Source organism: Eublepharis macularius, chromosome 3 (assembly GCF_028583425.1).
Source record: "Eublepharis macularius isolate TG4126 chromosome 3, MPM_Emac_v1.0, whole genome shotgun sequence".
NCBI classification, from domain to species: domain Eukaryota; kingdom Metazoa; phylum Chordata; class Lepidosauria; order Squamata; family Eublepharidae; genus Eublepharis; species Eublepharis macularius.
This window is the reverse complement of record NC_072792.1, coordinates 146,243,912-146,267,387: the sequence shown is the minus strand read 5'-3', so window position 1 is coordinate 146,267,387 and position 23,476 is coordinate 146,243,912. Positions and strand designations below refer to the sequence as shown.

General features: G+C 42.5%; 1 protein-coding gene across 1 annotated transcript in view; it reads left to right on the top strand.

Moving 5' to 3' along the window:
* The window catches only part of LSAMP (limbic system associated membrane protein), a 658,501-nt gene extending 638,921 nt beyond the window's left edge, over positions 1–19,580 (top strand). The window contains exon 8 of the mRNA XM_054973823.1: positions 19,483–19,580. Coding sequence (XP_054829798.1) covers positions 19,483–19,580 — 98 coding nt within the window. The remainder of the gene's footprint in view (positions 1–19,482) is intronic.
* The last annotated feature ends 3,896 nt before the right edge of the window (positions 19,581–23,476 follow it).

Genomic DNA, 23,476 nt, shown 5'->3' with positions numbered 1-23,476 from the left:
GATTACTTATCCTGAAGCTGTATTGAGCCCTGCCTTACCCTCGAGAGACGTTAAAGCAGTCTCATCACTGCTTGAAAATGTGCTCCTACTCAAGGAATAGCCACAGTGCAGAGTGGAGTAATTTCATCAGTTTTACAGCTTTGTCATGCTCCTTTGATCAAATGCAACGGGAACATAATGTAAGAGAGAAGCAGCTCCAAGACAATTTTCTTCAAAAGAAACTTACAGAATGCCACCCACAATAGGTCAAATAACCAGAACACAGTGAGATGGGGAGATGCAGTGGCAATCACAAAAGAGAAAAACAGAAGTACGCTTTGTCAGTCTCTCTGTGTGGGCCATTGGGTAACTAATTAGCAGGAACACACTGGAGTCTCTGCTTGGTACAGGCTGCTTTAATGGACCACCAGTATCTCAAGCTGTTTACTTCCACCAGTGTGATTTCAGTGTTGTGACACTGAGAATGGGTTTCTAGGGCTGGTTTGTTTTCTTGTTTTTTCTCACTCACGGGTGACATTTTGAACTTCTGGCAGAATTGCATGTGCCGAAGGCTCAATGTTCCTGTAGATCAACAGGAAACAATGCACAGTGCACCTTTTTAGAAAAGGTATAGAGAAACTAGGGCTGTGCAGGATCCCGCAACAGAAATATAGATGGGCTGTTTCCAGACGGCTTACCTGCCTCTGGAACGTTGCGCCATCTTGCGGGGAAAACGCGAAATATCGCGTTTTCTCGCGCAAGTTTTGCGCGACATCATGTGATGTCGCGCAAAACTCGTGCGAGAAAACGCGATATTTCGCGTTTTCCCCGCAAGATGGCGCAACGTTCCGGAGGCAGGTAAGCCGTCTGGAAACGGCCCATGGTCTAGTCTAAAATCTTTTACTTGAAATTCTTCCCAAGTTTTTTTTCTCCTGTGAAAGAAGGCCCAAATTTTCCTTTGAGAATCTACACACACAGGAGAATTAGGTGGTAGAAGAGACTGCCCCTTTGAAATCTACTGGTAGTGAATTCCAGTTTTGAATATTCCTTTGCTAAAAAAAAAATCCATACAAATAGAAAACTAACTCAACAGGAGGCAAGTTCGTATGTCCTCCCTTTTCTTGCGGAGTTGTTTTTCTATTTGCAGGGAGGATTTAAAAAAAAAATATAGGAACATTCCAAAATGTGATCCTCCATTTGTAATCTGATGGTGCATTTTACCACCTCATTCTCTTGCATAGATAAATCAGCCCAGTATGTACCAGTTCTGTGGGGGCAATGCAGCTGCTGAACCGTGAGTGTAGAGTGTAGGGAAACCCTGGTTGTTTCCCAGATCAGCATCTGTCTGTACCAAGACAAGCTAAGGTTGACCTGGGAAGTAATCATGGGGTGGATCTTACGTAGTGTGATCAAACCAGATCTCTCATAAGCACATGTTCCTACTCAGCCCATCCCACCACATCCTGAATTCAGGTCCTAGTGCTGGTCAGTGCACCCCAGGGAACAGCACAGGAGGACAAGTGAGAGTCTGCAGTGAGGGGGGAATTGGCAAAAAAATTTCTTCCCTTTTCCACTGGAATATATGGTTAAGATCCACTACCCATATTACTGAGTCCAATTACATTTGAATGTTAATGGGAGCAGCATTGTAGCAGCCATTTGTGGGCATATAATATTATTGAATGCATTTATTTATTAAACGTATAGGGATGCTGTGACATTTTGTGTTACATGTGTTGTAGTTACATGTACTATGTTCAAACGAGATGATTAGATGTGAGCTGATCATCTTCTCTGATCAATTGGCAGTGAATGACTCGAATGCCTGCCAAACAGTTTTGCCCTAGGTTTCATCAAAACTGTATGTGTAGAAAGTTGTGCTGATCCAAGCAGCTTAGCAACTATTAACTAAGGATTGCTTAGATAAACAGCGAAGGGTAGGATTTTTTTCTAAAAACCACAGTATTTATTTATTACTTATTTAATTATCTACGGCTACATCCACAAAATGAGCCACCATTTCCCTTGTGTTTTTTTTATGTGCTGTGCCACTGGAAGTCTTCTGAATGTTTTTAAAATTGGCAATTGCATTGTGCAATTGTGATCCAACATTCTATTGATGTTCCAACTTTCATTTTTTTTAAAAAGCAAACCTCTAGCCCCTCGCATTGAATAGTTACAAAGGGAAAGATGCTGGCTACACTTTTTCCCTTATAACTCCTCAATGAAAGGAGCTAGAAAATTATTTTTTCAATGAAAGCAGAGACTTGAACTATCATGGCAACATATTGTTAGAATGTTAGATCATGATAGCAAATGCCTATTTTAAAAACTTCCAGAAGTTTTTCAGGGGCACATCAGGGGAAATGGTGGCCATGGCTACAGGAAAAACCATTTGTGTTATAGTGCACTGTTAGGAAGGAATGCAGTGAAGCAGTCTGTCAAATAATCATGAACTGGTTGACAGAGAGCTGCTGTAGCATAGTGGTTAAGTAATTGGGCTGCGATGCAGCACTTCACTAGTTTAAATCTCACTACTGCCATGAGCTCAGCTGGGGGCCTTGGGTAAGCCACTCCTCTCGGCCCCAGCTCCATTGTGAGGATAATAAGAACACACATTGTTCACTGCTCTGAGTGGAGCACCAGTCTGTCTAGAAGGGTGTATATAAGCACACTGTTCTTGTTGTTATAACTTTAAATAGACTAATGCAGCTAATTATGTCTTTTAAAGGTGGGAAAGCAACAGATAAAATACTGAAATGCAATAGGTTAACCATAACATCTGGATGTTCTATAAAAAACTGAGTGAACAAATCACGAAAGCTGCAGACTGGCTAGTGTGAAGCCCATCTCAGTTTTTATGTCTCATGCTACTGTAGCATAGTTTCAAGGAGTAAAGTTGTTTCTGCAACATCAGTCAGAATCTGTACAACCTGGAGGAAGGTATTCCTTGTTCGCCTAGAAGAGCTTCAGCCACTACTCTAATTTAAAAGGTGTTGACAGGGGCCCTGTGAAAATTACTGTTCATAGAAATAAACAGTATAGTTAACTTACACTGAGGACGGGGTGCAAATATGCCATGAACCTACTGCTTCTAGCCACAAAATCAGAGTTTTTTTTCCCCCTGAAGCCAAGAGACAAGTGTGTGCGTTGGGGGGGGGGGGGAATCTGCAAGTGTAGCCAACTAAGTACCAGCTGCAAATCCCTAAAGCCTTGGAACTGAGCAGCAAGCCTTGGAAGAAAGAAATTAATAACTTTCAAAGTATGACCTTGAAAACGGAATTAACAGTATTCCTCCCTTTTAAGCCTCCCTGATGATAAAGATTTCATCTCCAGAAACCCTGACAAAAAAGAGTCAACAGACTAGAAAAATGACTTCTCACTAAGGAGCTGCCATGGATAAAAACCCCAGGCTGTCCAGGCCACAAGGAGAGAGGAAAGGGGACTAAATATATCCATTCATTTTCACGTTGTCCCTTCTGCTTCTATAGCTGTTTTTCCTTTCACCATTTCTGTTGAGTCCTTAAGATGTGCCAGGCAACACAGCAGCCATGAGCATCTTTTGGCTTTAAGAACCGGATCGTTCAGCTCTGCTGAGTTTTCTCAGTCTTCCGTAGCAACAAAGACGAAGCCTTGCTCTTACAGTCTCATTTCCTTAACAAACTGTTTCACTCTGAGACCAGTGAATACTTACTATCATTTGTTTGTCTGTGTTATCGTTCCATCCAGTTCAAGATCCCCAGAGGGCTACCTACCTCCTCTGTGAGATGCTGTTCTATCAGTAAAGAGAGAATGGGACATGATTTTTTTCATTCCCAATAGTTCTCTGACCGTGTATCATTGGAATGTACAGATTTCCATAGTTGCCATACTAACAAGAAGCAAGTGGAATCATTGGATGGGATAAATGGAAGAATCTCTTTCAGTAATTAAGGGTTGAAATCTAGTTGTTCTCTAGATGTATGTATACATTACTTTTAGTCTTTTCTGTGCCAAAAAGAAAGAGATCTCTCAGCAGCTAAAAACTTTTCTGTAAACAGGAATTTCAGATAATGCACTGTGAGTGGCTGAGAATCCTATCAAGTGTACCTTTTACATAGAGGCAGATGACAGCTTCTCAAAATGAAGGCTGCAGAAATTCAGTAAATAATACAATAAGCAAAGTGATTTCCTGAAAGTCCTAGATAGACATGCCAGGATTAGATCATGAAAAAGTTACTGCACCTTAAGAATCTCAAGGAAAGAAGCATTTTGCAAGGTGTAGCTTTTCTCCCTACATGACTGAAATGATGGGAGAAGTTATGCATTGACAGAATAATTACTTCTAGACAAGAATGTCTTCAGTGTTGCAAGTGGAATAGTGAATGCATGAAACACCCATTGGTGCTTTTGCTGTCTTTATTTTGATTAACTGAAGTTATCCTGTCAATATTCACTCCCAATAATTGGTTTTCTTAATGTTTCTATTCACCTTTAAAAATTGCCTACTTAAGGGAATTCTGTTGCAACTCATAAAGAATAATATCAATCTTCTATGTGTCAAAAGTTCTGCTTTTGAGATGAGTTATTTAAAACTATGATGCCAATAAACCAGGTTGGGGGCTGTATGAGTCAGACTGAACTGTGCCAGGCACAGGGCCTAACAAGATGCTTGGTGTGAATGGAGTTGGTGGAATGGAAAGGGAGTCGGTGATGCTCTAGCCTTTTCCCTTACTCAGGTGCAGCAATACAAGTTAGGAGAGCAGGTGAATTTATGTGAGGAAAGGCCCAAAGGTTTTGACACTAGCATTTGTCATCCGAAAGCATGACTGAGTGATCATCTGAAAGCATAGTTGTGGTTCCATAATCTTACATCCTGTTCAGTAGCTCTGAAGAGGGGGATATGTTTTCAATGGGTTAATCAGTCCATAGCTGTTTGTTAGGTCACTTCATCTGTTCTTTCCTCGCAGTGCATTGCAGCGCAATCAACTTTTTGCACATATGAGTTCTCACATCCTGATGGAGTTCTGCTTCCCTCCTCCGGGTTGCACTACTTCTCCTCTTAGAAGGCAATTGTTTAAATAGACAATTAAATGAGTTAGAAATCCTATAAATAAGTTGTAAGTAAATGCTACAGTTCGATTTTGAAAAAAATATATAATTCACTGTTCATCTAAGTAGTTCTTAATGATGTTAAAAGAATGCTGATGTGTTTGGACTGGCAGCTGTTTCGTGCATGTGCAGCTTTGCAAAAACCTGATGGAAACCTGTTTGACTGGCGTTTGATTCAGTTGGTGCTGATCCAAACAGACTCAATGGTCAAATCCACATTACTCATTCTAAGTCGCATTTTCCCCGCATTCCCCACGCAATCCCGAGTGCCGGTCACATTACCTCATTAAACAGACGCATTTCATTCGCATTTCTCCCAAATATGTGGTCACAGGTTTTCAATGGGAGTTTCACGGTGGCCGTGAACGGGCCAATGCGCAATTTACGTGGTTTTTTTAAAAACTACCCCCCTTCCTGTCTCTCCGGCCGTTCCGAGAGTTCCTATTGGCTGATTCAACTTGCAAGTGCTCCGTAGTCTGCAAAAGACTGTTTTTGACTTCACAGCATTGGATTTATTGATTATGCTGTTTCTGAATCAAATCTGGTAGTTTGAAAAATCATTTTGGGGTGAATCCATCCTCAGAACGGACTCGCGAAACTTCCTTTTTAACTGTTTTTTTATTTTTTTTATTTTATATTACTGTAATATCGAAATTACGAAATATCAAAATAATGACACTCCAAGGAAGTGAAACCAGTAAAATTCAGGCACTGAACTGTCCTGCATAGGAAATGCCCACGAAAGCTTCCCACATGCTTCCAAATTTCCAAAAAAGAAACAGGAGAGAGCCATCAGTGCTGTCAGTGGGGGAAAGAGAGGCATCATTATCTTCAATGATGTTTCTTTATAAGGCAAGATCGAAATAACGGAAAAGTGCGCTAAAAAAATATTTTAAAAATGGGCGGGGAAAAAAGGTCCCGCCCCAAAAAGCGGTTTTCGAGTGGCCGTGTGACCGGAGGGACGCGCGAGAAAGACGGATTGGAAGCAGGAATGTGAACGAAGAGGAAAAAATCGCGGATTGGAGGCAAACGGAAGTTATCCGATAAACATGCGGGTAATGGGTGAATGTGGATTCGACCAATGATTGGCTTACATCTGATTGCTACAGTTAGACATAGCATGTTCAACAACTATGCTGTTACAAAATTTATGATATCCCTTCTCTGAACCAACCCACTGAGACTGAAGAATGAATCAGGGTTCTAAACCACATTTTAAGACTACTTTAGAATCCCTGTTTGTATACAAGATGGCAGTGTGAAATTAAAGTACCCAAATATGGATGTCTCAACAAACTGTGATTTGTTCATGATGCCCGAATGCTGCCAATGTGTGCCTGATCAAGAAGAGTCCAGTAGCACCTTTAAGACTAACCAATTTTATTGTGGCATAAGCTTTCGAGAATCAAGTTCTCTTCATCAGATGCATGGTACAGAAACTGGTCAAATACAGAAGAGTTGGGGAGGAGAGAGAAGATGCAGTTAGGGGGGGAGAGGGAGCTGTTGTTCAGTTTTATAGTATTAACATGGCACCACAAACCCAGGTTGTTTGCAAGATTACAACAGGAAGTTCTGGGAAACCATAGTAAATCACTAGGCACATTGTCAGTCTGAGCTCATGCAAGCATCAGCCTGAAATGAAAACATGCACAATTTTGCAGACTCATATGAATAAGTCTTTGAGAATGAGCAAGAGAAAAAGCCAGTTATTTAAAGGGAATTAGTTGGCATTGCAGAGAAGTGACATTAGTTAATTAGATTACAGATAGAATCCTAACTGACTAAGAGATAAACCCTCCTCTCAAAATGGTGAAACTATTAGAATATTAGTGCTTAATTTGCCCAAAAGTTCCTTCCTTGTTTACATAAATATACCACCTAGTGGTAAAAGAGTATGTATTTCATTAAACTGCAGAGTCCTAGCACAGCTGTGCCACTAGATGGCAGGAATTAGCCAATTATGCAAAAAGATTGCAAGGAAGAGATTAAAGTAATACTGATTTACTTAGCATTAGGCGATCTGCTTTTTAAAAATGAAATGAGCCACTCTGAATATTACACAAATCATTATCCCCACCCCAAGTGTTGTATGCAGATAAATATAGATCAGCTTCAAGAGCCAAACTACTAATAGTTTTCACAGGATACTTTCCTCCTCAGCTTCTTTAGAAACAAAACTGTGTCTCTGTTTGTGAGACGTTTTGTCTAGTGCCTAGTGCTTGCCACCTACAGATTCCCTAATCAACACCCCATTGCCTCTGGAGAATTGTAGCTTCTTCCTGGTAGCATTTTGCTTCATTCCCATTTACAGATTGTTTCTTGCTTTTGCTAGACTTCTTATGTCAGGATATTTTTAAAGGTGAATTTGCCACTATGTGAGATAAGGGATTTTTTTAAAAAAACTTAACCTTGAACTCATGCCTTTCAGTTTACAAATGGCGATGCCTGATCCATTTGGGATATAGTACTCTGCAAACAAATGAAACCCTGAATGTGTGTGACTGTTACTCATGCCTAACAGCCTACTGTGAGCATTCCTTTACCACCTGTGGGTGGGCTTCCCCTAGGTTACATAGGCTCTATGCCCAGTTTGTTGGCCTGCAGGATACTATAGCAAATGGACCTCTGGTCTGATCCAGCAGGGCTCTTTTTATGTTCTTATACGCTACATGGGCATTAATTCCACTAACAGTTCAACAAGGATTTTTCCGTACTGCAGAGGAGAGTAGGAACTGAGATTGAGAATGACTTGCCCGAGGCTATGTACAATGCAGTCTTACACACATTTACACCTTTCTAAACCCATTGAAGTCAGATTGGTTTAGAAGGGTATAAGTCAGTTTAGAATTGTGCTGGTAGTGAGTTTGGGGCAGACCATTTATTTATTTATTCATTATATTTCTATTCCGTTCTACCTGAGAACGGGCTCAGGGCGGATTATATCAATTGAAAACACAATCACAATATAATAGCAATTTACAATTTCATTAAACCATAATCCATATTAAAATCACAGTTTACCCAATAAATAAATAAAAAGGTATCAAGAGGGTGGCAACCACAGTGTAACTTTAACTTGTTTTCATTTGGATAAAACAGAGTTCTAGAAATAGAATGGTGGTAAACAGAAGACATCTGGGGGGGGGGGGGATTTGAACATTCATCCACTCCCTTCCCCCTCACATGGCTGGCGGAGGCCAGGCCCTGCCTCAGCCATACACTTGACGGAACATCTCTGTCTTACAGGCCCGGCAGAAGGACAACAAATCCTGCCGGGCTCTAGTTTCAAGAGACAGAGAGTTCCATCAGGCCAAGGCCAGGACCAAAAAGGACCTGACTCTGGTCGAGGCCAGGCGGGCCTCCCTGGGGCCAGGGACCACCAATAACTGTTTGTCTGATGATTGAGGTGTCCTCTGGGGCGTATATAAGGAGAGGCGGTCCCGCAGATAAGCAGGCCCCAGTCCACTTAGAGGCAAGATTTGAACGGGGGAGGGGGTTGCCCTTTGAAATGGAAACACAATCACAGCAGACCCATTTGCTTTAACGAGGGTCTGCTTCAATCCTGCATAAAATGCAAAGACTTCAGTCAGGAAAGTGAAAGGAGCACATGAAAGGGGTTGCTCTCCTACTCACACCAACTGGTTACCCAGTCGTAGCTTCTTCCACCTGCTATTTATGTTTCCCCTCTACTGAAGCTTCTGGTTTCATGGCCCAGCTGCAGAAAAAAACTCCCAGGAAGGATTTTGGGGAGGGAAGCTGCAGATGCAGGGATGTGATATCAACATGCAGGGCGGGTGTGCCGCCCATGCAGCAAGCCGGCCACCCCAGCGCACAGTATGCCACGGAGCTGGCAGCGCCAGTGCGGGTGTGCACTGGGGTGGCCAGCTTGCTGCACGGGCAGCTGAGTGCAGGGCTGGAAGGCCATGCGGTTCTCCTTCCCTGCTGATGGGGGGCCCCAGCTTGCCGCATGCTCCCTGTCCTGCGCGAGCAGCTAGCCAGCTGCCCCATCGGCGGGGCAGGCAGAGGGCCTCCCAACCCTGCGCTCAGCTGCCCGCGCTGCCACTGCCAACTCTGACGTGCTCCCAGGGGCTGGCAGCCGCGCCCAGCGCCCCCTCTTTGGCGGTGCCAGGGGCAGGCTACCCCCTTGCCCCCCCTCAATCCAGCCCTGTCTTTGGCTGCTACTTATCTTTTACATGATGTGACAACTAAGCCACAGCTCAGATACTCAGTTTTCCATCCAAAGGAAATTAGATTTTTATTTCCAAAACCTCCTTGTTCCATTTCTTTAGAATGTAAAAGTTATAAAGTGTTTCTTAATGTTTAGTTACCATCCCCAGCTTTTACTGAGAGAAACAGTGTTGTGTAGTAGTTAGAGTGTAAGAACAGGATCTGGGAGAGCCGGATTGGCATCACCACACTGCCATGGAGGCTCACTGGGCCAATCAAACACTCTCAGCCTGACCTACCTCATAGGGTCATTGTAAGGTTAAGCAGAGGAAAGGAGAAAGGGGTAATCCGCTTTGGGTTACAGTTGGGAAGAAATGTGGCCTCTAAATAAAGTAAATTTAAAAACTGGAGCTTTTTTGAAATGAAACATGTCCATTTACCATTTTCAGCCTTTCCTTGTTTTTGTCAAAGATTATTCCACCCCGTCCCCGTGTTCATTTAGGAAAATATAAATACAGCCAAGTCAGTATTTGCAAAATGAGTTTTCTCAAATTTGGAATAAGTAGTCTGGTTTTGGAAGGGAATTGCCCAAAACAAATGTGGAAATTAGATGTGATTTATTAAGGTTGAAGTGTATTAACATAAATTAAAGTGAGATCATGGTTGTCTGTTTTAGGAGATGAAAGAAAGGCCTGTAATTCATAAATGTCTGAAGGCCAGGCAACTCATCTATCCCTAACCTGTTCACATCACATTTCTTGAAAGAGAACAAGGAAAAGCAAAATTGCCCACTGGCAGCAGCAGGTCTTCGTGTCCAGTCTCAACATCCTTTCTACAGTGTTGAATGAATTCCCCCCTTCAGTTCTTGAACTTGCTGTAGTGGGAGACAGTGAACAGCAGGTGGCACCAGAGTCTGCAACATCTTCTGCATGAGCACTCACTGACTTGCTCCCAGTTCTTGATAAAGATCACTAATAGTATAAAACAAAGGCCTGCAGCCAGCATTCTTTCTGGTAGAAATCAACGCATATGTGCATACTAGCGCACACTCATACTGTACACTAACATCACTTAATCAAATAAGATCACAGGGACTCAGGAGTAAAGCGTGTATTTTGCATGCAGAATGTCTCCTGTCTCCTGTTAAAGCACTGAAATCCCCTGCTAAAAGAGCTCAAGTTACAACTGTTGGGAAAGACTTTCTTTGCATGACATCTTGTATAGCTTCAGTTCAGAGAGCCAGTTTGGTGTAGTGGTTAAGAGCGTGGGACACTAATCTGAAGAGCCGGGTTTGATTCCCCACTCCTCCACTTGAAGCCAGCTGGGTGACCTTGGGCTAGTCACAGTTCTCTGGAGCTCTCTTAGCCCCACCCACCTCACAGGGTGTTTTGTTGTGGGGATAATAATGACATACTTTGTAAACCGCTCTGAGTGGGCATTAAGTTGTCCTGAAGGGCGGTATATAAATCGAATGTTGTTGTTGTTGTTGCTGCTACTCACAGCAGATAAATTTTGAATTAGATGGGTCCATGGTCTGGCTTTGTACTAGGGAGCTTCATTCATTCATAAAATTTTAAATCTCCTCCCACTATATGTTTTTTGTTGTCTATCTTTTTTCTTGCATGATCCTAATCTCCAATTCTACTCTTTCTTTTTCCTGCTAGGGTTACCAGGCTGAGCTTGGCAACCGGTGTGAAGGTTGGAAATGGGGACATGGGGGGCATGAGACATCAGCAATGTCAGCAATGTCGCTATGCCACATCTGAGGGAAACCTGAAAGTAACATAGGGTAGCTCTAGGCATCACTGTAAACTCTATGACAATCCTTGTGCTACCTTGTGTCACCTCTGGGTTTTCCCTGGTGGTGACGTAGTGATGTTGCCAAGGTTGCTGGGTTTTTTTTCTCTGACCACCTCTTAGAGCTGCAGTGGGTAGAGAGGACCACCAGCAAGAAACCTGTTGCCATAGTGGGAAGCCTGGCAGCCCTTCTCTTAACCCACATCCAACCCCACATTTCCATCCCTTCCTAGCTCCAAATTCGGTTCCTCTTCCAAAATCTTAATTCACAGAGCCTGAAAAAATAACAAATAAATCTGTACATATCTTCATGTCCATGTCTCCCTTTCTTCTTACCCCTGGTCCTCATGCCATTCATGATTTTTATTCTCAGTCTCCATTCTTGGCTCTCTTCTCCTAACCACCATTTGCACAATATCTCCCAGGATTTTACTTTCTCCTGCCCACCACTTCCCACTTCTTTCACCCATCTCCGTCTTACATCTTTGCCTCCAGCCTGATGTATGTGCTGTTTGTTGCAAGCTTTCACTGCCCTGAATGAAATATGAAGGAAGATAATCTAGAGAAGCTGTTCTTAAAGTTTATATATATATATATATATATATTAAAATACACAGCATTATTGAGCGACAAACCATATTTCATGGCTGTTTTGCACATTATGCATAGGCAAACCCAAATTTACTTAATAATTTACAAATTTTCAATTCTGCCTTTCTGCTCAATCATGGCCACCAAGATGGCTAACAATTAAAAGCTGAATATCATAAAACAATAATAAAACCAATTTTAAAATCAAGAATAAAATATATATATAAAAACACAGACTCGGTAATTAAAATATGAGGGGGGGGGGGGTAAGGAATGTCAGATTTTTAAAAATCTGACTGCCGTAGGTTCTCTAGGGCCAGTTCACTTTAGTTTTCTTCTTCCTTGGTACTTACCTATAAGAGTTGTGATATATTTTTGAATCTTTGTTCCTCCAGTTTGGTAGAATCAGACTTAAGTGGGAAGGAACTTTTTTGTATATAGATTTATGTTGAAAATCTATATGCTGCCTGCTCAAGGTAGCTCACAGAGTAAAAACAAATACGGTAAAATAATAAAAATGATCACAAAATGGTTGATGTTAAAACAAGCCTTTAAATCAGCATTCATCATCCATAATTGGTATCTATAAAACTCGCCTTGCACTAGAAGCAGACCAGAAAGACAGCTGAAAAGAACATTTCAGTTTTTAAAAGCCCAGGTAAGGAAAAATGTTTTGCCTTAGCACCAAAAAGGCAGCAAAGTACATGTCAGGTAAACCTCATAGTCGGGGAGGCCGTTCCAACTGTAAGATGGCATCACTGAAAAAGCCCTGTCTCTGCCACCCCACACAGAGTAGGTACTTAACTGGAGTCTGGACAGCCCAAGAGGAGGTGGTCCTTCAAGTACCCCAGATCCAAGACATTTAGGGCCATAAAGGTAAGAACCAGCACTATGAACTGTGCTGTCTGGTCCAAACCTGAAGGGGACCCAATAGATGGTTGTCCAGCCTTAACTTGAAGACAACCAGCAAGGGAGATCCCTCTGTCATTTAGGTAATTGGATCCGTTGACGTGTGCATGATTAGGGAGTTGTCCTGATGTTCAATTGAAATATTGTCTCCGGAATCTCAAGCCCATTAGATCTCATTTTGCCCTCTGGAGCAGCAAAGAAGGACTCTTTGCCCTCTTTCATATAGCAGCCCTTCCAGTATATGAACGGTGGTGTCATGTCTCTTCCACCCCTACCTCAGCTTTCTCTTCTGCGATACTCAGCTGCTTCAACTTTTCTTCATAGGACTTGTTTTTCAGATCCTTGGCTGTGGCCCTTGCTCTCCCCTAAACCCATTGTGTCCTTCTTAAAGTGCAGCCCTCCAGATGAAGGCTGATTGTTGTGGAATAGAGGGGAATAATTATTTCTTATGACTTGGACATTATGCTTCTATTAGGGTAGCATAAAATTGCATTATTCTGGCATTCATGTGTAGACTGCCACCTGAGGTCTGAACTGGTACATCCCAGAAATAGACTTGCCACCTCAGGCCATTTTATCTGCTGGTGCCTTTAATAGGGTGTCAGGTGCAGGCATTTGGGAGGGGGGTATTCTATTTGAAATATGGATTTGTAAGACACCTTGAGGCACAAAGGAAAAGCAGGGTCTAATATTTTAATAGCAAATAAATAAATAAAGAGGGGGTAGATGGGCACACAGCGATCTGGAACCCCAAATCCGTATTGTGGGTAATCATGCAGATAGAGACATTAGAAACATGGTTGTCTATTTTTATTTGCATGTTTTCACATAATATATCAGCAAAAAGTTGTGTCACAGCTGCTATCCAATGACATTGTATATAGAAGTGTGTTGATAGAAACAGGCATGTAATCTCTTATTAACTTCTGGAGGTAGATGTATCAGTTCTACCCTAGGTTCTGTCACTCCATAAATTCTGGCTGCATTATATTAACAAATATAAATTATATTTTTTAAAACAACAAATATATTTTTCAGCAGGAACGCAGTAGAACGGAGTTCTGGCACCTCTTGAAAGTAATCACATGTCCGGTGGCCCCACCTCCTGATCCTGTTTCCTCCTGTGCACAGGCCAAGGCATTCAGCTCTTTAGCTTCGAACAAAAGCAAGACTTTTCTTGCCACTTGCAAGTGACAAGAGAAGTGTTGCTTTCAAAGCCACCTGCTTTTCAGCTGATGGGAGGAGGATCCCCCATCAGCTAAAAAAAAGCTGCAGTCCTTGAAAGCAGGAACACTGCTTTCAAATGCCTGCTTGCCTTTTTCAGCTGAAGGGAGGGGGAGGATGGACCCCCCCATCTTCCTCCCCTCAGCTGAAAAAAGCAGTGGGGCATTTGAAAGCAGCAACACTTTTCTTGCCTAGCAAGAAAAGTGTTGCTGCTTTCAAAGCCAGTAGATTTTTTTCAGCCAACAGGAGGAGGATTCCCCTCCCATCAGCTGAAAAAAAGCTGTTTTAAAATGCCGACAGCTTTTTTAGGTGAGGGGAGAGAGAGGAGGGACCTCCTTCCTCCCCCTCCCCTCAGCTGAAAAAAGCAGTGGAGCATTTAAAAGCAGCAAGACTTTTCTTGGGCAAGAAAAATGTTGCCACTTTCAAAGGGGGTTCCCCTCTCATCAGCTGAAAAAAGCTGTTTTAAAATGCCAGCAGCTTTTTCAGCTGAGGGGAGAAGAGGATGGACCCTTCCTCCTCCTCCCCCTCAGCTGAAAAAAGCAGTTGGGCATTTGAAAGCAACAATACTTTTCTTCCATGTGTTTCTCTATCATTTCCCTCTTGAGAGTTCCACCAGAAAAAAACCCTGTATATTTGTTACATTAACAAATGGAAAGGTGCTATGGGCTATAACTCTTAGTTTCCAGACATGAGACAGCATTTGAAGTTCTATCTAAAAAGAGGGAGAACTGCAAGGACTCTCCCATATCAACCTACATAACTACTCTGGTTGTCTAACTCCTTCCTCAGGGAGATTGGTCTCCCTTCCTCCATCTTTGCCTTCCATCCGAGGAAGAAGATTGTTTGGTTTGACATTCCCTCACTAACTCTTATTAGCCCTACTCCTTGTATGTGTTTTAAGTGTTCATAGTCTTATTTGTTTATATTATGTTTTACTTAATTGATTTAAACAGTTTGTATGTGTGTGTTTTAAATGTTTTACTGTTTTGTTTTTAATGTCGACCACCTTGAGGACTGTGAATTGGGTGGAAAGGCAGAGCAGAAATGTTTTAAATAAATATTAAAACTCCATTCCCTCACCCCTCATGGCCCCTGCTTCCTCTAATGGATGCCTCTACTTTCCCTCCCTCCTCCCTGATCCCACCGCCCTCCCCATTCCCTCAGCATTTTCTTTCCTCCCCCTCACCTGCCTGACCCATTTTATCATCAACTGACCACTTATCCATCTTATCTGTCTTTACTTTCCCGGCCTTCCTTCTTTGGCCTGCCTGCCCACATCTCCCAAGGTACACTGAAGGTACAGGTGAACGTAAAGATTGCTTATCAGGCTAACAACAACTACAATTAGGGGTCAGTCTGGGGAGGGGTGGGATCCAATCTCTCCTGAATCCTTGGATTAGGACAAGAATTCTAAATTAATCATTCATCTGATAAAATAGGTTTTGTCTCATGAAAGCATATGCCACAAGTTAATATCTAAGACGGGAAAAGCTGCTTTATTGTTTCAGCTGAAAAAGTTAAATATGTCTACCTCTCTGAATGCAGAGTACTCTCCAGTCATATTCTTTACTTATTCAAATGAATAAATAGGTGCTTTAATGTTGTTTAAATATAAGAGGGATTCACAGGGATTGTGCCTCCTGTGCCCTTGGTTCGAATGTGCATGGGCATAGCATGTGCTTGTTGCTAGATTATGCCGAAGCAGCCCCTGCTCCCTTTCCCACATACCTGATCCACTCATGTCCATCATCACTTTTTAGCCAGGGCTCTTTCTGCACAGCTCTGAGAGCTGGGTGGGGGGAAGGGGAAGAGTCCATATGCCATTTGCACCCATTTGCATTTGCCCATCCAGCTAATGATCAGGCCATAAGTAGTTCTGGAAGAAGAGATCCTACTATATGCACAGAATGCAAAACACAAGGTTGGCTGAAGCTGCCCCCCCACCCCCCATCCTTTTCTCAACAGGGCACACTTCAAATAGAATCTCTGCCTAGAGGTCTCTGCAAGCCAGGAGAGCCTTTAAACAGGAGGCTGAATGAAAGGACGTCCATCGTGTCAGCGCTTAATATTCCTGTAGTGACTCTGTATTATTTGCTGCCGCAGTGGTGAGCTCCTGCCATTCCCCACCCTTGTGAAAATCAAAGCTTTCCTGGCATTCCTGTTGCTCCTCCCCGTAGGCCTTGCCCCCCAGGACCATAAATGTTACACTGAAATCCTTGCCCCTCCTGATTACCAAATAAATAATTACGTAGCCTCTCCTGGGACAGAAGGCATTTGCTGATTGGTTCCATGTTTTATTGATTAGAGTGCTGTGATGAATCAGCCCCTGAGGAGCCAGCGTCTAGCTGTAAGCAGACGCTCTTCGGTGTGCAGAATTATAACAAGCCTTGGCATTCAAGGGCCACCACACGGAGGGAGAGTAAACAGGTGGACCACGCTGAGTCCGTAGGGAGGGAGGATGAAACAACGCTGCCTTTTCCTGGCAAGGCTCTCTGACAAGGAAGGGGGCCAGGGACAAAGAAGAGGAGGCTGGCGGCTTCTCCTTGGTCGTTCTAGGGATGGTTGAATTTGTCATTCCTGCTGCTTTGACTCCAACATGCCCAACGTCAAATTTGTTTCCACTCTGTGTAAAACAGAAACCTTTGCTTAACACAGCATTTTTGCATTGAGTTTCCCTATGTCATTTCTGTATCAAATGAATTGAGATCGCGAGCAACAAAAAAAATAAGTCCATATAGCTGAGAACAAAGTGCTCACAATGACAATATGCAATAACCAAACAAACTTTGCATATTGCATGACAGTTCTCAAGGCAGAAGAATCCAATGAACCACAAATCTTAAGCAGTTTCAAGTAGGTAGCGGAGCTGGTCTGTAGTAGAACAGCAGGATTTGAGTCCAGTAGCACCTCAGAGACCAACAATATTTTCAGGGTATAAGTTTTTGAGAATCAAAGCTCCCTCCTTCAGATATTCTCGAAAGATATACCTGAAAATCTTGTTGGCCTGTGAGGTGCTACTGGACTCAAATCTTGCCAGTCTTAAGCAGTGACCCCCTTCTAGGCCCATTAAAATCAGCGGGCTTCTCTTAAGGATTGCGCTGAAAGGCTCTTAAATGAAAAGCATCACAACATATTAGATGGAAATTTTTCATCCTACCCAAGTGTGCATGTCAAAGATTCCCCTTCTGCCCCTCTTCCTGTGCCATCTTTTCCCCTGGAGTCTGCTGTCAGTTGGAGAACATGCCCTTCATTCCAAACATCTCATTTAGTAGATGGTTCAGTTCCTCGATTAGTGAGGTATGAAGTACTAACATCAAACTATGATTATCCTTTGGGCTATGTAGCTTGATCTATAAAACCGGAAAACAATTTTAGATCCTTCCTAGTGAAATAACACCTCCCATTTCTCTACAAATGTGGAACTGTTAACCTCAGAACCTTAGCCAAGTCACTGTAAAAAGTTCTTCTATGTTCTGCCTTTTAAAGAAAGATTTAAGGAGGCCTTAAAACAGCAGATAATTCTGTACCTTAGTGGGTATGGTGGTTGAACTGAAGCACACACCATCCAAAGTTAATCATTTCAAAGTTGGTTGGTTATTAGTCCATTTTGTAACTATGGGCTTTCACTATGTGGTGTTATTTCACTATGAAAGATCCCATAGGGATTTCTACAGGTTGCAGATTCCCTCCTACCAGAGCAGACTTCCAACTCACCCCTCCTGTTGCTCCTTGGATTCCCCTCTCCTCTAGGAACAGCATTTCAGAGGGCATTTTGGGCTGCACTGAGATGGGTGAGATGAGGAAGTTGTTCTCCATAGGTGAAAAATCCCTTCTGTCCCTATAAATGATCATTGAACTCATTGAGAGCTGGTTTGGTGTAGTGGTTAAGAGTGGCAGGACTCTAATCTGGAGAATCAGGTTTGATTCCCCACTCCTCCGCTGGAAGCCAGCTGGGTGACCTTGGGCGAGTCACAGCTCTCCGCAACTCTCTCAGCCCCACCCACCTCACAGGATGATTGTTATGGGGATAATAATAACATACTTTGTAAACCGCTCTGAGTGGGTGTTAAGTTGTCCTGGTGGTTATAAATTGAATGTTGTTGTTGCTGCTGTTATTATTAATTCTATTTTAGCTGGCCTGTTCCCCCAACTGTTTTTAATGACAGGTCTCTGAACAAGTATGGAAACTGCTTCTTGCCATTTCAGTGCAAAGGGGATGGTTCAATCTCCAGTTGCTAATCAGATCGTGTCTATTTCTCTCCTTCAGCAGCTAATGGAACTTTTGTCTCTCTCAGAACCTGCTTCTAATCTATCCCATCTGGTTGACTCATACATCAGATTGAAGTGGTGGAGTCATAAGGTAGCGGCATTGACTGTACCACTTCAGACTGCAGATGGAGTGATCAATTCTATAAAGTAAAAGAAAGACAGGGGGACATTATGGGAAACAGAATGCTTTTAAGAGAAGCTTAAAACATTAATCTTAGTGTTGTCGGTTTTATTTTATTTTTTAACATGGGAAAAGATCTAGAAAAGGCAACCACCCACCTGCAGTCTGAAGTGACACAATTCATTCTACCACCTCAGGTTTCCACTCTATTGTAGCTCTGAGGGAGGAATCAATTGGAGCGAGCAGTTTAACTCCCCCCCCTGCATGTGTAGACCAGCCATCACTCCTAAAGTGATGGATGGGGTTTGGTTCTCACCGGTGAATGAGCCTACACAGATTACAATGTTACCTGGGGGAAACCTTGCTCATAGCAGCAGAGATTACCCATTGCTACCATGGGAATTTTACCACACCTCCAGTGCAATTGTATGTGAGATGGATAGCTATAGCTGCCGCTATAGGACAGACAGGTAGGTAATGCCATGGATCCCCAACAGTCTGACAACCATTGACTCTTGTGAAGAGATGAAAAACACAGGTGCCTGAGATGTGGGGCACTGAATTAGACAGCATTCTTTGCAGGTTTTTGTAGAGACCTGGGTGTTCTGTTGTGTTCGACATCAGCTTGCTGTCCTGAGAATCAAGGCCACATTATTTGCTGTGGAGATAGGAGATGAGAATGTACTTTATGTGCTAATGAGGGACAAAAACGGAAGTAAGGGAAGCATAAATATATATACACTCACACTTCTTATCAATAAATATTTTAAATACATGCCTTTCTTGAACCTAGTCTTTTTCATGTTGGAACAAACGGTACCCTGGATCCCCTGTTTCCCATTTTGCAGTGATGTTTAAGCAAGAATGGCACAGGGCCAAGCTACAAGTGACGAATGACACTTGAACGGCAAGTGGATTGAGTGGAGGGCAAGTGAACAGGGAGAAATACACTTGCCGTTCAAGTGTCATTCGTCACTTGTAGCTTTGCCCTCAGATAACCAAGCCTTCTCCAAGGAGGTTCTTGGCTCTGGCATCTGCACCACTTTGGAAAGGCAATATGTGACTGCTAGGTAGGTAAAAACCAAGCTCAGTCTGTCGAGATCAGACTTTTGTATGATGGTACTATGGAGTAAAAGTCAGTAAAGAATTGCCCAACATATGAAGTACTGTTCTGTAATCTAAATACTTCCAACGGCAACGTCTCCCTGAGGAGGTACTAGATGAACATGGAAACAGCTATTAGGGAGTATGGTTATTCCTCTGTCTATTCCATTTCATGCAGTTTGTATGTAAATTTTCTCTCTGCTTTTTTTCTTCCCTCTCTTACCCCATAGGACCTGGTACAGGGATTGCAGGCAGTGGATCAATGTGTCTGGCCGTACCACTGTGGCTGCTGGCAGTGTCCCTGCTCTGCCTACTCAGCAAATGTTAATAACATCCGAATTTTAAAAAAAGGAAAAAAAATTAAAAACCCAGCAACAACAAGAACAACACACAAAGCAAAGCAAACAAAAAAATGTGTCATACAGGAGACAGAGCAAGAGAGAGAGAGAGGGGAAAGGACAGTTTCTTTCACAACTTTTGCGTGAACAACAAAAGGGGGAAATTTGCAATGAAGAAAAATCAGCAACATTTATTATAACAAACTGTCAAGTCACTGATCATCTGGGAGTATGGGAGGCCAGACGGATCACTCTACAGAAGCTGGAGCCTGCCGAGGATGCTGAGATGCTGTAAAAAGAAATATCAGCAATGAAGTCACTTTTATTCTCCTCATTCCCTCATATAATTTTCTCCTCCCTTCCTTCCTTGAAAGAGACAGCCTTTGCTTTGGTGTCGATTGCCACAACCTTTTGATTGGCTTGGTCATTTCTTAAACGGATACTTCGCCTTTTCTGATTTCTGGCAAACAGTGATGCAGATCTCTCTAGCATACTGGTGTCCCATGAAGAAGCTCCACATGGCCCTTTACCTCACTGCTCCCTTATAGCCCGAGATGTTGTTGGTCCATAATATTTTGATTTGGCCAAAAGATATCGATTTAACTCACCCACCCTCTTGTTCTTGCCAAGTCTTTCTTGCCCTCTATCTCTTTTTCTCTTGTGTGTATGTGTGTGAGTGTCTCAAACGCATGTAAAGGGAACAGTTCCTATGTACATAAGCTAATTATGCTGTAGATAATGTCTTGCATAATGTACGTGAGGTTGAGAGGTGCTTGGATGTGAAAGCAGGATGAGAAGAAGATGAACAATGGTTTCCCTGGCACAACTTTGCCATAACTACTACTACTACTACTAGTTCTTCTTGGAAGCCCTGTTTTAAGGAACCTTCTCCTGTTCCCCAGCCCACTTCATCTAAATAGCTTTCAGATGGAACACATACATTGTCCCCAGTACTCAGTTTTCCTGGTTCCAAGTAGGACGTCAAACCAGTCCAAATGTAGGGTGATAAGAAGCCTAAAGGGGCTGATTAGTTCTGTGAATGCTTGGGGAGGGGGGGGCATTCAGAATGATTGTCTAAAACGCAGCTCAGAGACTAAAGCAGTTACTCCTGATAGTTTGTACAAATGGCTGGTAAGCATGCCTTAGCAGGAGTGCCCATTGTCCAAACTGAACACTGGAACCCTTGGGCAAAGCTATGGCAAGATCTGCAGCATGGTGCAGGCAGATTCCATGCATGGAATGGAGGAGCTCTTGAGTCCAAACTTGAAGGAAGTAAGAGTTAAATAGGACCAGGAAGCTCAGGATAAAGTCCAGGAGACCAGGCTGTCACCGGGCTATACTTTTGTATATGGATAGGCTTGAGCAAGGCTGGGGAACAGATAGATTCCAGAGGGTAGGTCCCCATGGCCAATATATGGACCAGCTCAGGATGCTGCACCACAATGAATAAGTTTCTGCTGGGTGAACTGAGAGTTTATATAGTTTGGCTGTTTATATCTTAGTTGGTGTTTCTTGATTCTGAAATCATCTAGCTTTGCTTCTCTTGCATGGTGAGCATGTTTTCTGTGCTTGAACAGTAAGGTGCAGGGTCAACATCTGCTAGGAGAACCTCAGCCTTGATAGGAGTTTTATAGGACACAGCTGGAAAAGCAGATAGTACCAAAGGAAAGCACCATGGTGGGTCCTTGAATGAAGGATCTTTCTCAGTTTCTGTTGTGACTGTTCTAATGTTGCTATTATTCTATGGCTGGGGTCCACTCTGACCCCTGAACCAACCATCTTTACAAAGGAAGAATACTTTTCTTCCTTGAATAAGGAGGAATGACTTAGTTTAATTTCTGGACACCTAACACCCCTCTTGCGGGGGGAATTGCAGACTCTTATGATTATGCTAAAGTGTAAAGAATTCAATGGCATCTCGCCTGTTTTACAGTGTTAACTTTTCTTAGGATGGCTTGCTATTGGCAGTCCTGTTGTAGATGGAGTCCAAGTACAAGTGTGGTACATGATCATACCAAGATGAAAATGAGGGGAAAGATAATTTTTTTTAAATATATTTTTTATTATTTTTTTCCAAATAAAAAAGAAGATAGATATAAGATAAAAGGAGCAAAAAGGTTTTCAGTACAATTTCAGTAGGCTTGCTTATATCAACATTCTAGTTCTCCAAATCTTCTAAATAATCTTAATACAATTATAACTGTAAGTTCAGCTATTTCATACATTATTGCCATCTTGTTGGATTCTATTGAAAGATAAATTGGTTTAGGATAGGTCACTAAAAGAGTCTCTGCATAACTGACACAACCTGGTTTATTGTTTTTTAAAAAATGTACATCTAAGTCTAAATATATTAATTTGACTCCCCTATGTAATATTGAAAATCTTAGATGGGGCAAACTGAATAAATTAGAGTCAAGAACGAAAATGGCTCGCTTGAGCAAATAAGTAGAACCTCTCCTGCTATAGTTCTGCATTGAAAAGGGAAAACAGATACATCCATTGTGTCATGATGATGATGATGCCAGCTCCAGAGATGACTCTGCCTTGACCCCTTCAGGGACAGGTGGGGTCTTTACTATTGTACTAGAATTTTGCTACTAACTTGGTTAAATTAATAAGTGCAATTAAATTGGATAGTCTCCACCTGGTTCATGAAAAAAGAATCTAGGTTAAGCAAGTGACACTTGGATTTGGATGACTACTGTGTTCTGCTCAGGGAACTGTTGGGCCCCATCTGCAGAGGATGCTACGTGAAGGGGCCATTAAGGAACAGCCACACCTCAGCTGGTTGATACTACATCATACAGTTCCACTGAACTGCTAATGAACAAAAATCTCTTTTTCATCCATTCCAAAATCATAATGCAGCTCTGCCATTGGACAGTAGATGTGGCTGATGGGAGGAGCTTCCCTGTAATGTGGTTTCTACATTAGCAAAAGGGATGATTTCATGCCTGGAAATGCAGAAGCAAAGTTTGTGTGTCTGTGTGTGCCTGCACACTAAAACTTTCCTTTTGCTGTACCGAAGATCATCCATTCCGGCACAGCAAGCCAGCTCTCACCACCATCAACAACACGGCAGCATCCCACTTCTGCTGCTCTAGCAATTTATTTCCGCCTAAGTCTGCAGTTTCAAACAGATATGGGCAGTCAATTAAGCAACTAGCCAGGCTTCCCAGTGCCGTCCTTCCAAGGCTTACAATTTACTATTAGACAGTTAGCACTCTGTGAAGGCAGGAAAGCAGAACTGAGAAGCAAGGGGGTGTGAAAGCACTGCAGAAAGGAGAGGGCATGTGACCCTGGGGGGGATGCCACAAAGTGAGTTCTGCTGCAGTGCTAAGGGATGACAAGAAATAAATCTAGTATCCACAAACATTGTGTGCCTTGGTAAGAGCAGAAACTGCTGCTGATCTCCCAAACATTGATCTGGGATCTGGGATGGATGTACCTTCCAAACCTCATTATAAACAAATGTATCATTGTTTAGATGATAAGCTCCAACAATTTTGTCTTCCTCATATCTTAATAAAAAACCAGAATAAGCTGAGGAACAATGCAATCCTAAACAGATTGACTTAAAGGGACTTAGAAAAGTGTGACTAAATTTAGGATTGCACTGGAGGTCTGCTATGTCTTGAACTCAACACAAAATAGTCTAAGATGGGTGGCAGTTTCACTTTGTGTTTCAGAAGTGAAATCTGTCACAATTTCCATCCTGGCTCCATACTAGGTAAGTACCAGGTAAAAGACTGATTGTAAGGATCCCATCTTACTCTCCAATACTTTGCCTTTTCTTCCAGGTGGTACTTCCCAGCTGCTAGGTACCCCTCAAAAAGCAGGGTTTAAAATACAACATTTGTGAAGCAATTAGAAGGAAACAATG